Raw genomic sequence first — 16287 nt, 5'->3', positions numbered from 1 at the left:
CAGCGCGCGAAAAACAAGGTCTATGTCAAGTACTACTCATGATTCATGGGACACGTGCAAGGCAGCAGTCTTTCCTTTCTTATCTATATTTTTGAGAAAGATTAAATGTGGCGTGCCCTGAAGAAAACTAGAGGGTGGTGTGGAAAAGAGCAGAAAGGAGAAAGGAGTGGTAAGGAACAAAAAGTATGTATAAAATAAAAAGATTGAGATTGAGATAAATCTATGGAAGCCAAGCGAGATACAGGCTGGGTGAGGAAAGAGGGTGAAGAGATACAAGAGGAGAGAGGGCGAGAGTACAGAGAGAGGAGGGGAAGTGACATGTGCAGCGCTTCCTGGGTGAGGGCCAGTCATGTACACAGCAAAGCTCACAAGTTGCAGGATGGCTTCATTTGAACTCTTTTCCAAGACTCAGTTCAGGCTGCTTCCATAAAGTTGTGTACAGGCTCCGCCTCTGCCTGCCCTCGTGGTTGGAGGGTAGTGTGGGGGGGGGGGGCAAAAGGGCTTTGATCACGCTCGCCAGCTGACCGGCCATATCCGTTTTTAAAAGGGACAGGGAAATTAACTTAATTCAATTAAGTGATTTGACCAGAATCATAGGATGTTGAGCGGACGCCGAATTCGAAGCTGATCCCGCACTGTTTGTCAACCTTGGGTCTTTCCAAGCCCAGCAGACCCTGAAACATGGCTGGCTCTGCCCCCGCCCTACTTAACTTTTACCTTCGCAGCATAACGGACTTTACACTTCTAATCCCAAAATATTGAATGCCTTTTTATGAGCCTAACTCAAGGCGCTCATCGGATATGTGAAATTTATATGACTTCCTTTACAATTAATTGTAATCACAAAATATTGAATGCCTTTTTATGAGCCTAAATCAATGCGCTCATGGGATGTGTGAAAGTAATATCTAGGAGTCAAATCTCTAAATGAATCCGCTGAAGCTGGTCCATATAGCCAAAATAGAATAGACGGATTCCACGGTGAAAGGGACGGGGCCTTAGTTGAGGGGGTCCTCGGTGCTGTAAGATGAGCTCTCGTGAACATTCACTCACTGCACTCATGGCGGAGCTGAATAAAGTTAGATTCACCTGGGAGGTGGGAGCGTCCGGTTTCGGGGGCCGGCAATTTGCTAACATGTCCGATAGCCCATTGTTCCAAATTGAGCCCGCTATCTCCCCCCCCTCCCCCCTCCCAAACACACACACAGGTTGAAGCCTCCCGCAGCTCCGAGTGATGGGATCTGGCAAGACAATGTCATGGTTCCCCTCGGGCTTCAGCGAAATCTCATCAAATCATGTGTACAGAGCTTTAAATGATGAGGGACGGGCCGAGGGCAGAACAAGTACCGTGAAAGCAACATCCGCGGCAGTGGCACAGCGAGAAAGGTCTGCCGAAGATTCTTTTGCGAAAAAGTAAGCCGCGCCCTGCTGTGCCACCAATTACACACACTCGCTTCCTTCATCCAGGCACTTGTGTGCTCTTCTTTTTCTCTTGCTCATGTACAATGATGATAAGAACCCTCAACAAGCTCGCGAGGCAGCAGGGGGGATGAGGGTGACATGCACTTGCGGGAGCGATAATTGCTGCCATATGGCGGTGCGCGCTCCCGCAAGTAGATCGCCTCACGTGCATGCGTTGCCATTGATGGCAATGGAATGCGTGCACGTTTTTGGCTGAAAAGCCAAAGCGATCGGAAAAGGTCTTTTTGCCTATGTAGCGCATGCACGCTGCGTAGGCGAGACCTTAAAAATAGGGGCTAATGAGAATCACCTTACATTCTTAAAACTGTTAAAAAGCATGTTTTTTCAGAAAGCATTTCAAAGGGTTTGGACAACCGAGGTTTCTTATGGATACAAGCAGAGTGGTTGATGAACGTGTTGTGTTGCTCCTGCACACTTTAATGTGGGCTCAAGGATGCATGCAGATTTGAAAGTACTTTAAATAAATTATAATTAAAAGCTACATGGTTAAACTTTGGACAGCGTCTGGGTAGATTACAATCCCTGCAATGTATACAATAACCAGTTACAAAAAACTGGATCATAAATAGATCGTTCAATAAATTACACTTGACAGATTTAAGTGTTTATCAGGGTTAAGCAAAGTTTAAGGCACTGGGCCAGAAAGATTATTTTTACTTATAGTTTGCCAGCATAAACATAGCAGGGATATACCAAACAGAAATCTAACAAATGACAAAATACGCAAATTATTTGTAAAAAATATTTATATATATATATTTAAGAAATAAGAACAGCGATCAAAGGTCAATAAAAAAGCGCTATGTAGTCAGGATCAGATTTAGCATCAGCTCTTTTTTTTATCCAAAAACTAAAACAGAAGTAACTTTAAAAGTTACACACAATGATTATTCCCCATAGGGAACAGTAATGTCAGTATTTTTCACACACTCCGTTTTAAATCCAAGAAATGGTTGGGTGAGAACTGTGGGCATGAGCTTTGGCCACTTGCAGAATTTACAATGCAGAGCAACAGTTCAGAGTCACTAAGGTCTTTGACAACAGTCACAACTATGTACAAGTTAGAAAGTCTGGAGAAATTGTAGCACTTTTGCAAGGGAATTCATTCATTCCCTTCACTGTAAAAATTGATTGCAGCAATTTAAAAGGTTTGGTGAAGCTTAAAATTCCTCCATCCTCTGTGGATCACATACTTTGCCACTTGCTGCTTTTTCTTACGACCTTCAACTACAGTTAAGGCGTGTTGCTGGAAGTAGATGCAACAAGGTTAGTTCAGTCTTAAATTCCCACAAAGAAACGATCCCAATCCTTCATCGTTCTCTTCGATGAATCCACTTTCGGGCTTCGTATAGTATTTCTTCCTTTCAGGAGAATTCTCTTTTTCGGACTCACTGCGCGCCTGGAAGAGTGACACTGACTGAAGACTGGCTTGTTTGTGGAGCTGGAGATCCACTGCTGACTGGCTGCGGAGGTCCAGACGCGGGCTCCGTTTTGCTGATGTGTGTAATGAAACGCAAACGGAGCTTCAGAGCCGGCCTTAGATTACAGATGATTTTCTCTACCTATACAAAAAAATGAAGCAGAGACAAGGATAAACTGTAAATTGAAATATCTTTAGAAAGTAAAAGTTGAGCCACAAGATAGTTTACTCTGTCGAGAGAACTTCACAAACTTCCTCTGAATGACTAACAGTTAAGTGAAAAATCACTATCAACTCCTTTAACTTGTGCTCTCCATATAGCCTTCATCTGTTACGTTTAACAGGGAAAAGTGCTGGCTGAAACTGATGGACAACACCCCATATTTTGTAAGACAAATGACAAAGAATCAAAGCAGTGGATGGGTTAGGCATACAAAACTAAGACGCAATCAAAGCAGCCACAGTCACTGCTTTCAGAAGTTTCCTTGCAAACTCTCATCAAATTAAGTCATCAAGTTAACTGAATGAGATGAATATCATTTTTGTATCATATCCCAAGGGTACCATACCATAATGGGTACTGGTGTGGAGCATACAAAATTGTTACTTACCAGTAGGAGTAGTTTGCAGCTTGAAGAGTTTTCTTGATTCACATGCTGTACATTATTCTGCCATCTAGTGGTAGGGACTGGAATGGTTTCTGTTTTTTTTGTTGCCCTTGGGACATCATGGACAACCATTCGGTGCTAGGTCCATTCTTTGTGCGACGTCAGATGGCGCCCCGGAAATTCCTGTGTGTGGTAGCCATCTTCAGATTCTATTTCCCTTTTCTTTGTTTGGTAAAATAGGGTGTCTTCACCTTTCTTGTCTTTAGTTCTTTATTTTCCTTTTACATGATCTTTTCTCCCACCTATTTGCATTCCTCCTCTGAGGGGAGGTGGGTGGGTCTCATGTGAATCCAGAAAACTCTTAAAGCAGCAAAACTACTCCTACTGGTAAATAACCATTTCGTTTTGCAGCACAAATCCTTTTGTGGATTCACATGCTGTGTATTAGACTCTGTAGCAGTTTTCCCCCCTCCTTGGGGTGGTTGTGGTAAAAAGAGGAAAAATTTGCGAACAGGTGTTGAAGAATTTTTTGTCCCTCCTGAGCTTCCTTTGTCATATTTATAGCCAGGCAGTAATGCTTGGTGAAGGTGTGTGGAGATGCCTATGTCACAGCTGCACATATAGTGTCTATTGGCACATTGGGCATTAAGGCCAGGGCTGCCCCTTTTTTAGGTCTCGACTGAGCCAGCACGAATGCGCTGCGCTGCGAGGCTTATAGTCCGGACTTTCCATCTCACACATCTTTTCCTCATGTTGTTTTTTTTCCAGCCACGCATTTAATTGCCATTTGCGTAAGGCTTTCACAAAAGAAGCACGCAAATGGCCAAAGGCTCGGGTATGTCCCACCTTACCTTTAAATATCCCCTCCCATGGCCTAGGGGTCTCTGGAGCGCGTAGGGTGCCATCAGTTCTGGATCGGGTTTCCGCGCGCACCACTCCCGGGCTTGTCTAATGAGCTTTCACTTGTTCTTTTAATCAAAGCCAGATGTCTGTGTCGTCGAGTGCCAGGGTGTCGGAATACCAAGGCTGTCAAGTCTTGATTCCAACTCATTCTTCTGTGTTTTTTTCACAGACTACACTTCCTGCCTCTATGTCTCACCCCTGTTGCTTCGGGTTCCCTGTGTAGTCTGTTCGTCTTCCTTTCTCCATTTCTACAGTTTAATGACTCCTCTGATCCTCGTAGTTGCATCATCATGTTGCGAAGTTTGAAATGTCGGATTGTACAACTGCTTTCGCATACAGTGATGCGCCATGGTAGCTAATTGGAAAGATCCGTCCGTACAATATAGTTTTTAAAGAAAATTAAGACGTATAAAGTGAGGGCACTGGTTTGCCCAGATGCAAAGTTTACTTCGACAGTGATCGATAAAATATAATAATTTTTCCTAGTGTGTTTTGTTGGCTTACTGGTGAGGTGTGAAAGCGTAGCCCGCAAGATGTTTTTATAAATCAACTTGGAAAGTGTGTTTAGGACATGTGTCAGTGATTTTCAAACACAGCTGAATTATCCGATATTCATGCTGCGTCTTGGACGTTGTTTTTATTGAAAATAAGGACAGGTGCTTGGAAAGATTTCAAAGGGATAAATCATAAGAGTGGTAGAAATAAATAATGCAAACCGTCATTTTGCAAATTATTTATAATGTATGCAATATTTATTCTGGACAGAAACTGTGAAAGCTGAAAATTCAGGCTCGCATATTTATTTTAGATCCATTTCAAAATAAGATTTTGCCTATTTTGCAACTACATTCTTGCTTCTACGCAGCTTTCGGGGTTGAACTTTATTTTAGGAGGTTGTTTCTTTTTGTGACGGCGTTCTGAGTCCTGCTACTGACTTCATTTGCCCCTGACTGTTGCTCAGACGAGGCTCACCCATTTCGTCCACAAACATGCACGCAGCCCTGCGCATTGTGCAGTCTACAGGAGGGATCACCTCCCGAAGCACATTCTATCCGAGGGCAAACGAAAGGCAAGTACAAAATTGTGCCAACATTTAGAAACAATCGTTTTCCTGCTTGCCACAAAGCCATAGTTTTCAAATACTGTCATTTCTGTGTGTTTTTTGGGGGGCCACATTACTTCGGTTTTAGTTGAGGTGAGTTTGCCCAGGCTGGCTGTGGCGAGGAACAGACAGTCTTACGGGTTATTGCCTTGCCTGCTAAGATAGCTCAGTGAGTTAGCGGCACGTTGTTGAGATCTGTCGGCATTGTGTGAGTTGCAAATTCGACCCCACACTCAGGGCTTTAAGTGGGGTGTAAAAAAACTGGGGGTTTCTCTTATAGGGGTGTGTCTGGTATAAGGCGTGGCTTATAAATACGTAAACTGAAAATCTGTGCTTAGCATAGTATGCCACCTGACTGGTATTTTGCTGCTTCTGTCACTGCATCCAGATATATAATACAACTAACATTACACCTATAACAAGCCATGACTATTGGCTTTGTCAATGGTTGTTAGTTGCATAAGATAAACTAGCAACAACTACGGCTTCGCAGTATATAACCTTGAAAATCCTTCAGTTTAGTAATGATGAGATTGAAAGAACTATATCGAGTCTCTTTGAACTTAAATTAAATGCAGTGAAGGGTGGCACTGATGCAGAGTTGAGATTTATGTTATTTTAACCCTATGGGTGAGAGCAAAGATGGAGAGCCCAATAGGGACCCTTCTCAGCCCCTGCTTTTTAGAACAGCAAGTGCTGAGCACCGGCACGACCCGGCCCACTTAAAGGCCTACCCACACTCCATTCAGTATGTGCTTCTTAGGAGTTTGTACAAACTGTGCAGTTATGAAATGTAAATATTAGAAAGCAGATATGAAAAAGGCTTAGTTGAATCGTTGACTGCTCCTGTTGCTTTGTGGTTGATGTTGTGGTTGTTGCCCTATTAAGAAGACCCCTATTCCTGTGGGTCTTCTGAGGTTAAATCCTCCTCTTCGAACGTGCCCCTCTGAAGTAGGGCCCCCATAGCCCTCGCAGTCTCTTTGTCCTTTTGTATTTGTTGTAGAGATACATCTACCTCACTTCGAAACAGGGCATCTCCTGTGAAGGGTTTATGGATAATTGAAGTTTGTACTTCCTGTTTGTAGCCTGAAATTCCGAGCCAGACAGGCCTTGTTAGTGTTGTGCTTGTGCAAATGTATCTGCTGGCTGTATCAGCTGCGTCTAGAGTGGATTTCAGACAGGTGTTAGCTATGTTTTGTCCCTCCTGTATAATGGATTTTGCTCTCTATTTATCTTCCGCTGGGACCTTGTTCCTTAGTTCTTCAATGTCATCCCATTGTTGGTGGCCATACCCATTGAGGAGGGCATTAGAGTCAAAATGCTTCATTTTTTGCTGCCTCCTTCTCCATCTTTCTTCCCACCATGTCCATTCTGCTACTTTCACTCTCTGGAGATGGGCCAGTGGAGGAATGATCATTGCTCCTCCTCCTTGCTGTGGTAACAATGATTGAGTCAGCCACTGAGTTCCCTTGAATGTATTTAGGGTCTCTCGTGGAGGGTTTGTATTTTTTATCCACCCTTGGTGTTTCTCCCTTTGCTGAGGCAGGCTCCTTGAAAGCCTCCTTGCCCTGGTCCAGAATTCTTGGCAGCATTGGAAGGTATTGTATACCATTCATGGAAGGTGCTAATGTTTCTAGGAGGAACCATAAGTCTCCTTTCTCCTCCTCTAAGAGGACCTCGAAGGTATCAGCTGCTCTCTTGATGAGGCTGTTGTAGAAGGCCATGTCATCTAGTTGCGAAGCCTTCGAGGGATAGCTACATACTTCTTCTTCAGGGCTTTGTGTGTCAAGGTCATCCCACTGTTCCTCGAAGGTTCCGGTTGATTCCTCCTCTTATGGAACATAGAGTTCCTCTTTGACGTCCTCCTCATGAGGTTTGGGGGTTGCCAGAGCTTCGAGGGTATCCTCTTTTTTATCCTTGGCCTCTGTGGTAGTAGAGGGCTTAGCAGGAATCCTGAAATCTTTTAGCGCCTCGTCGAACTCCTTCTTTCATTGAAAGAGTGCCGCCATTTCTGCCTCCAGACGTCTTTTCTTCTTCTCCACCTCGAGGGCCCTTTTGGCGTCTGAAGCCCAGGAGATCCTCTTTTTGGGTGTGTTGGATTCTGCCTCCAAAGGTATGGTTTTGTTCTTTGCGACCTCTCGTCCGGAACATGTCTTTGTCAATTTCGTTGTTTTTCCCTCGTTTATATCCGTGGAATGGGATCCGTGGGGTTCTTTTGGCCGTGGCCGACCCTTGGTCGTCACTTTCTTCTATGTCTGGGCTGTCTTTTGTGCCCTCTTTTCAAGGCCCTTGGAATCTGAGGTTTTTTTGTTATCTTGACCATTTTCTTCTCGCTGCCATTGGGCATCCTTTTTAAGGTACGACTCCTTTGAGGATCTCGACGTCCCGACTCTCCGCGTGTAGATTCTGCGGTTACCCGTTAGTCTTTGTCGCTTGAGAGGCCCAAGTCCCTCAGTGATAGCTGTTGTTTCTGACTGACAAGTATGGCTGCGTGATGGTCCTCCCTCTGCTTTCAACAGGCCTTGAGGGTCTGCGTAAAAAAATACAGCACGGGCCTCACAGTCCTTATCGCAGGCACAGTTCAAAGACGTCATGTGGATCACGGTGCACAAATTTGTGTTGGCAATATGGGCAAAATTTGAAAGGGGTATTTTCCATTGCCCCCACCTTGCTTCATTTTGGTCCATCTGCGTCGTCGTTGCTCCGTCTGGATCCCCCGATGGGGAAAGGTGTCCAGAGGTCTCTCTCCTTCGTCAGGGTCTTCTCAATCGACAAAGGTTTTTCCTCCTGAATTCCTAGATTTTCTCAAGGGTTTTGTCCAAAACTTTAGAGTGTCTCCCCTTACTTCCAGACCCAACAGCGGAAAAAAGAATCTGAAATGGCTACCATGTAAAGGAACTTCCGTGGCGCCAACCAACGTCACACAAGGGATGGACCTAGCAACAAATGGTGGTGGATGACGCCCCACGAGAATAAATAAAGGAAACCGACAATTCAGGACCCAACCACTAGATGGTGTAATAATGCACAGCATGTGAATCCAGAAAAGGATTCATGCTGCAGAACTGATAACCAGTAAACAAAAAGGCACACAGTAAACACATGTTTCATAATTACTTACCGGGTCCTTCACACTGTCCCCAGTGAACATGTATTTCATGTGGTACAAGAAGTCACAGATGGGATCTATATAATTAAGGTGTTCACTGCACTGGTCGACATTCAGGAGCATTTCGTAAAACGCCACACCGATCTGGATTTAAGTATGAAAACAGAACAAAAAATATTAAGTTGAAATGGTAAAGGACGCTTACAAACCCAGTTCAATAAACTGATAAAACAATTGATACATCTTTAATCGCAGATCGACAATAAGTTGATTTAACTGTCCTACTGCAATGCTGATATAATTATAATAACCAAGTCCTGATAGCTACGGTCACTTGCATTCGGAGTATGCTCCATCACAGAATGCCTTGGAATTGATTTAATCATTTTACTACACCAATAGTCTTTCTAAAATTAACCCAACTTAACGTAGCCTGGAAGATTAATTTATATTGCTTAAACTAACCACATTTCTTACCTGTCACTACAGATCTAGACATTTGTGGTGCATTCAGGCGACTGTGTTGAACTCTGTGCTAGCCAAAGTTGAGTTAAACATTGAAAGGTAAGGAAAGGTACATCTTGTGTGTCCTTCACACAACATCAGGTGGCCAGGAGAGAGCATGGAACATGACTCTCCAAGACATGCTGGACAGCCACACACACACACACCACACTTACTTCCAGAAATATCTGTCATTTCTGAAAATTCCCAATATTCCACATTGTTTGACTATATAAGCCCTAGTCGGCATTTCTGTCACATGAGCTCTCTCTACAGTTTTAACATTCCACAAAAACAGAGAAAGAACCGAATCTCAAATCCTACCCACATCTACTACAGAGCTAAAATGTTTCAAATTCTAGTTGTTCATGTATTAGGGTGAGGTTGAGACTGCCTGGTTGAGAATGGAGGATCGTCGCTCCAAGGAGCAGATGCTGGTTAACTTTAATGAACATTCGGAGATTTTGAGACATTAACTGATGTTCTTAGAAACATCAATCTGTGGTCAAAGCTGGGCAAATAAAGAACTGTGCTGACTTCCTTTCACCACTGTGTTCTTAAAAGAAGTAAGGAAGGTGTACAGAAGGGAGGCTATCCGACAGTTTTAAAACGCAGGTTCCTCTTAAAAAATCCTGCTCTCAACCTATCCAGAGGTTTTACTATTCCTACTCAAGTGACAGTCAGATTCAACCACCCCTTACATTAGGCTTGTATATCGGTTATGTGGGAGTGTAAAAGTAAGTGGGATGAAGCAAGGGGATACTGTAGGTTTTGCTCCCCTACAGATGTACTGTATTTACTTCATTCTGCTAATTTCTATATAAAAATATAGCAGAGGGTAAAATAGTTTATTCCAAACTAGCTAGAATAAAACCTTTAGAAGCTGCACATTCCCAAGCTTCAACAAACTTGAATAATGCCTGGTTATTTTCAAAGACCAACATAAAGATATCATTTAGCTGTACTATAGCCTGACAGATGGATTCCCGACAATAGGTGCGAACACTATCAGAGTTAGTTGCTATGCTTTCAGGAAATGGAAATATGCCTTTTTCAACTCTATGGCTGCCAAGAATTCAGTAACAGTGGGATGATCGTCTGCAGTGGGACCCTGTGGAAGTACCGTTCACTGAGAAACTTGTTTGAAAATGTAGTTTGCCAGCCTCTTATTATTTTCTGTAGCAAGAAGCATCTCGATTGTATTCCTCCTTCGTTGACAACTGCACAGTCCATTTTACTAACACAAATGACCTTGTGCTCCAAATGAGAAAAGGGTTTTTCATGCAATTGCATTAGCTGTGCCATCAATCTTTTTAAATCATTGTGTTAGAATAGAAAATACCTGTCTGCATTAAGAAATCTATTTGAAAATCTTTGGGGACTGGGAAATTCTCACCCCTTTCACTCTCCCCAATGAATTATGAAAAAGTGTGGGAGAGCGACGAGGAATACCTTGGAATGAGGGAAGAGTTTGCTTTTCCTGGATGTGGGCTAGCCCAGGCCCCTATTCTTTAGCGTGAATTATCACCAAGGGAAGTACTATGGAAGAGAAACAAGTTACTTGCTTTCGGTAATGTTCTTTCTGGTAGATACTCTAACTGTAGATTCCTTTATTAATACACCAAGGCACCATACTGGATAAAGAGATTTTTTTCTCATTAATTTCCTTGAGCGCATGTAGGTGGCGTTGTGTGGCTCTGTGTCTGGTTGGTCCTACCCCGGAAAGGACGCTGGGGCCACAAAATAACTGCCACCTCAAGAGTGTCGACCTCAGTTTCCTTGCGATATCTGCCCAAGGGGTCAGATGTGGCGGCCTTAATAATCAGATTATGCCAGTGTGCAGATCCCTAAATTGAAATCTTTTTAGTATGGACTAAAAGAGTGCATCTGCCAAAACGGTGATCAGTGAGAAATCTGTGTTTACATAGAGTAGCCACCAAAAAGAGCATTAAGTGATGTTTTCTTTGGATGGACACTTCTAACCCTAATTCCTTTCCTCGTGAATAGATACCAAAACAGTACCGTCCCTGGTGGCGAGTCTGTGAAACGGCTTAGACCAGGAAATCTTACAAGTTTGAGTGGCCAAAGTGCCCCTCTCGCCAGACCGGATTATCCTGGAAGAACCGTTTTGTGAACATGTGAACTGGTGCCCGTGTTGCAGAACGGCGAATGTCCAGAATAGGTAGTCCGATACCAACGCGGTGGTAGCAGCTGGTATTAGCCTGTAGGCTTTCTTGAGATTGCTTCTTAGCCAGTCAGTAGCTTGTCCTTATTCAAAGGATGATCCATCTGGAAATGGTCCACTTGGGCACAGCAATTCCTTTCTTTGTCCTAGAGAACCTACAAAGAACTGATAATCCAGCCAATTGTCTTTGTTGTCATTGCTGTAAAAGCTCAGAGCTCTCTTTGGATCTACGCGATGTAGTCTCTCTTCTTCCCTGGATGCATGTGATGGAGCGAAGAGCACTGGCAGGGTAATAGACTGCCTAGTGTGAAAAGGCATTACAATTCTCTGGAGGATAGCTACATTATTCCCTAACACTAGCTTGTCTAGGAAGGTGGTGTTGTGGTGTACAAGCTCCTGGATAGAGAGTGCTTGCACTTCGCTCACACGACAACCTGATGTGATTGCACTGAGGAACACTGTCTTCACCGTGAGTAACCTCAGAGGGCAACTGTGCATTGGTAGAAATGTGAGAACCATACTAAGGTCCCACTGGGGCATCACAGAGAGTTTTGGAGCGAACATATGGGTTAGCCCTTTTAGAAAACACATCATCAGAAAATCCTGTAGAGTGTATTCATGTGTAATGCCAAAGCAGTACGCTGCTAACACCTGTCCTACCCATTCAGCAGTCTCCCACCCAACCTGATCACATCCTTCGCTTCATCTTGGCCATCCTGAGTTATCTTTCGGAGGTTGGCGTAAATGTCATTTAGGATTGCAGGTAAGATATCAGCCACCATATCCCACAATGCATGTAAGTAATGCCCCAGAAGGCAACTCATATTTACAGACTTGAGGGCAAGACTTGGTTTTCCTAATGACTCCATGCATTTAGTCTCCCTGCTTGGCGAGATGGTTGGAAACAGATTTGGGATGAGCCGACTGGTGGAGGCCTGAACCACGAGGTTGTAGCATGTTGAATGCTGTAGAAGCATAGAAGGGTTCCCTGGCAGATAGGAGGCAAGTTTCTATTTTCACCAAGGTGCCCAAAAGTGTGTCTGTTATTGCCATAAAAAAGGGAGGAGCTCTTCTTAGAAGATTCACCCTGCTGCCCCTATGATCAAATTGGCCATGATGTTGAGACACTTATGGCTACTGCGAGCTGCTTCCCTCAAGCCTGTTTAGTGTGATGGGAGCAAAGTGAGTATCCTACCCTGCTTCCAAAATACCTGTGGATCCCTGACTTTCAGGGATTTCGGAAGTAGGGTAAGATCCTCACCTCTCTCCCATCACACTTAACAGACTTTAGGGAAGCGACTCCAGGTACCGTAGAGAGTTGGACATCACGACCAAATCATTCATGGGGGACCAAGGATATTAAGTGAGATCTTATGTATGTTTTGCCTGTCACACCTATTTTTGTTATTATTTGCATAATACAGAGGCACCTTCTTTACATTATTGGCATTAAAACCTAGCCAGTAGATTATTCAGTACTAAATAAATGCCTTTGACCAATGCCTGGTTATCCATGCATGACACATGTTGACCGAACGGTGGAACCACGGGTTCACAGTTATGCCCGTTTGGTTCACTATTTTGTTTTACTCTTGACACAGACATACGCCGGGAATAAAAAGACTATTGAACAAGGATTGCCTGTAGTCAATTTTAACTATGTAATCCTCCAATCTACCACTCCCCTCAACCAAGTGCACCATTTTTGTGGTGGCAAATACCGGGGAGGACGTATGGAGAAAGATCACTGGCATAGAGCCCGCTGTGGGGCCAGCTGGATACTGCAGCACCCATCCAGTGAAGAGCACAGTTCGATGATAAAATGCCACTTCGGTGGAAGAGGACTGTTGAATCCTTACAAGGATACCTTCCATGACCACACTTGTTTATTGACTCAACTGAGAAGTGGTGGTTTTGTGGAACAGCACGTTTCATAGGTTTGAATGGTATGCTACCTGGGGAGGATGTGTCCTGGATCACATTTAATAATGCTCTCCTTCCCCACACGGTTTTAAAGTGATGGTGGTAGAACGGTACCTGATCTAGGGGCGTTGTCTTGTACCAAGCTCTTGTATAGGTCCAAAGAAAGGAGCCTCTTGGTGTTGCAAAACGTAGTGCAACCACCGACTTAGTGAATGGGATGTTATGAAGGTACTTATGCACCTTTAGTTTGAAACCTGATACGCGAAGTCATATATGTTGAAAGAGCAGAATGTTAGTGATTAGACCATGGGAAGCAGTATCTGCCATGTCTAGGGCACATCAGAAACTTGTGTTGGAATTTTTTTATTTCCTCTGCCTCTAGTTTCTTATCTGTCCATTTATGGGTCTCAGGAAAGTGCTGTACAAGAGACTTCATTTCCTACCAACGGTACGTATCATATCTGGGTAGCAATCCCACCGAATCGGTGGTTTACCATTATGTAGATGCCCTTACTGCAACTATTTTGCTAGCAGTGTCGACACACTCACCTGATCTAGAGGCGCTGCATTCTCAGTTGTTTGGGTGGATGCCCGGTTCCTTGCGGTATGTACCACTGAAGGAATCAAGAGGGGCCATTGTCCTCGAATGTAGAGTCATTGGGAGATGACCTGAATTTTCTCTCTACCTGTGGCGTAACTAAAGTGGCTTTGATGGGATCCTTAAAGTTGTTGAGATCTGTTTTGAGCATGCCCATGAGCACTGGTAAAAACTGAAATATGTGCTCAGTTTACCAAAACGTCTTTGTCTTGAATGACCTGAATCTCAACCTAATAAAGGTGAGCGGTACCCTGAATAGCTGCGTGATATGGAGTAGTATCATGAGGAGGAGATGGCCTGGTTGGAGAAGGCTCAAGGTTCAGCTCATCTTGCATGCCAACAGTATAGACGTCAACAGGCCGTCCCCAGCTCCTGCCCCAGCAGGTTCATCATAAGGGCCTACCTCCACATAATGAGACTCTGAGTTAGAAGAGTGGACTGACCCTCTGGAGACTCTGGTGGAGGGGTGCAGAATAAGGGCATGGTGGAGGTGGTGACGTGGCAGCAAGTGCCTTGGTGTAAAAGGTAGTAGGGGAGGGCTTGCAACCGTGTCTCTTAAGCAGTGGGTGCCAAGGTCCGCATGAGGCTGTTCTTACCTGAGGGGAAACTGCCTTTATTTGAGTAATGAAGGCAACTTACCCTGAGATTTTCCCTTGGTTGGTTTGGCGGAAATGTATTCTATCTCCGGGTGGATAAAAATCAACTATGGTTTAACATATGGTCTATCATCCAGTTCTTCTGCTAGTCTTTTTTGGATGGGTGCCTTAGATCCCTCTGAATTTGGCGTAAGGGCCTAGTACTTGTAATCGAGTACTTCTTCGGCACTCAATTCAGCCCTGAAGGTGGTGCATCTGTGGCTTTCATGGGCAAAAGTGTTGCGGTGTAGTGGTGTTTAATAATTTTTCATGGGAGACTGCTTGACTATGAAGTGTTATCTCAATGTCGACCTGAGCCCAAAATTGGTGCTGAACTGGATGTGGAGGCTTTCTTTCTTGAGTGTCTGGGTTCGGCGCCCGAGTCACCCAGGAAAGGTGCTAGGCTTTGTCACAAGGGCGTTCAGGTGGCTGGGGCTTTGAAGTAGCTGCACTTGGCGCATGTGTGATACTTATGCCGGCCCTTTGTGTTGTCTTCTTTTTTGGATCAAAAGACATTGACATTGAAGGTGTCGTTGAGTTCTTCTCCCTCTGAGGCACCTGAAGAGAAGTTCTGAGGGCAAGATGTCAAATGGTGTACCAGTACTTTGTGGGTCCTGCCTCCTCTGTCTTGACGTCAAGGGGACTTTGTTCACTGAAGAGATATCCAGTGTCTCGTGGATAACTGTTGCTGCATCTTTAAGTGTGCCCATATTCTTTCCCTTTTGTGCCTCAGAGCCTTTTTGCAGCAAAAACCAAAACAGGACCTGCAGGAGGCCTCGCTGTGCTTAGGTGAGAAACAAAGGTTACAGACTCCCTGGTCATAAGACTAAGGGTACTTGACATTGCACTATTTCCAACAATGGAAGAGTGTTAGTTCCATCATCCGCTACTACCCGCATTTCTGAGCAGTTTAACTGGAGGTCAGGAAGGACTGAACTTAGTTTTTAGTCCGTTGTGTGATCTTTTTTGCCTTCAGTCAATAATTTTCGGTTTGTCGAGAAATTGGCCAAGCACACAAAGACTGTTCCTGATTGTTGGTGTCGAGATTAAAAAAAAGCCGGGTCCAAGAAAACCAATGGTGGACAAAAACAATTAAAGAGTGGAGTGAGTTTCCATGGACATTATGCACGATTTTATAAAAGCATGATGCACTTTAAATCATGTAAAGGGTTAATTAAGTGCAATAAGACCTATGTAATGAAACTATCGTAGATTGTGATTTATATTGTTTATAGTATGCATCTTTGAAAGTTCACAAAGTTTATTTTTACATCTTAAGATGCCAGTTTTAACTGTGCTACGCTGTACGTTTTAACTGACAGAACAATACAATTATTCATTCATTCATTCTGGACTGAAGGAGGAGTTACACACAGTATCCCATGGCTCACAGATTCTTAGAACAACATCCTGTAATGCCTGACCCAACACTAGAGGGCCGGAGTAAGCAAAGCATGTTTATCTACAGGCACACATACTGTGAACATAGTGTTTGCAATCCTCAATTATGTCCTTATGTGCATAATCTTTGCATTTGCTCTTCTGATGAAAAGCCAATGCCTTTTTCTGGTGCAGGTCCTCTCCAAGATCTGACTGCATTAGAACTACAGCAGAACTACTCATTCTGCAGAAAGTGAGCATTTGCTGGCGGATGTCACTATCCAGAAGAAATATTTTGCACATGAAGTTGTTGTGGATGGCAAAGTCACTGACTACGGTAAAGGTGACCAAGATATTAAAGAAGAAGTTGCTGTAGTGGTGACTAACAGATGTCTCCTCAAGAAGTAATGGATAGAAAGAAAATGTTACTTACCATGA

At 43.9% G+C, this 16287-nt stretch overlaps 1 protein-coding gene across 3 annotated transcripts in view; it reads right to left on the bottom strand.

Moving 5' to 3' along the window:
• Nucleotides 1-2210: 2210 nt before the first annotated feature.
• Nucleotides 2211-16287, bottom strand: part of MED23 (mediator complex subunit 23) — a 467463-nt gene continuing 453386 nt past the window's right edge. For all 3 annotated transcript variants that reach the window (XM_085611580.1, XM_085611579.1, XM_085611581.1), the window contains 2 exons: nucleotides 8637-8768; nucleotides 2211-3044 (listed from right to left, as the gene is read on the bottom strand). In XM_085611580.1, the coding sequence (XP_085467706.1) occupies nucleotides 2871-3044; nucleotides 8637-8768 (306 nt within the window). In that variant the 3' untranslated portion in view covers nucleotides 2211-2870. The remainder of the gene's footprint in view (nucleotides 3045-8636; nucleotides 8769-16287) is intronic.

Source organism: Triturus cristatus, chromosome 6 (assembly GCF_964204655.1).
Source record: "Triturus cristatus chromosome 6, aTriCri1.1, whole genome shotgun sequence".
In the NCBI taxonomy this organism is placed as follows: Eukaryota; Metazoa; Chordata; class Amphibia; order Caudata; family Salamandridae; genus Triturus; species Triturus cristatus.
Note: the sequence above shows the minus strand (reverse complement) of the source record. Positions and strands in the feature narration are given on the sequence as shown.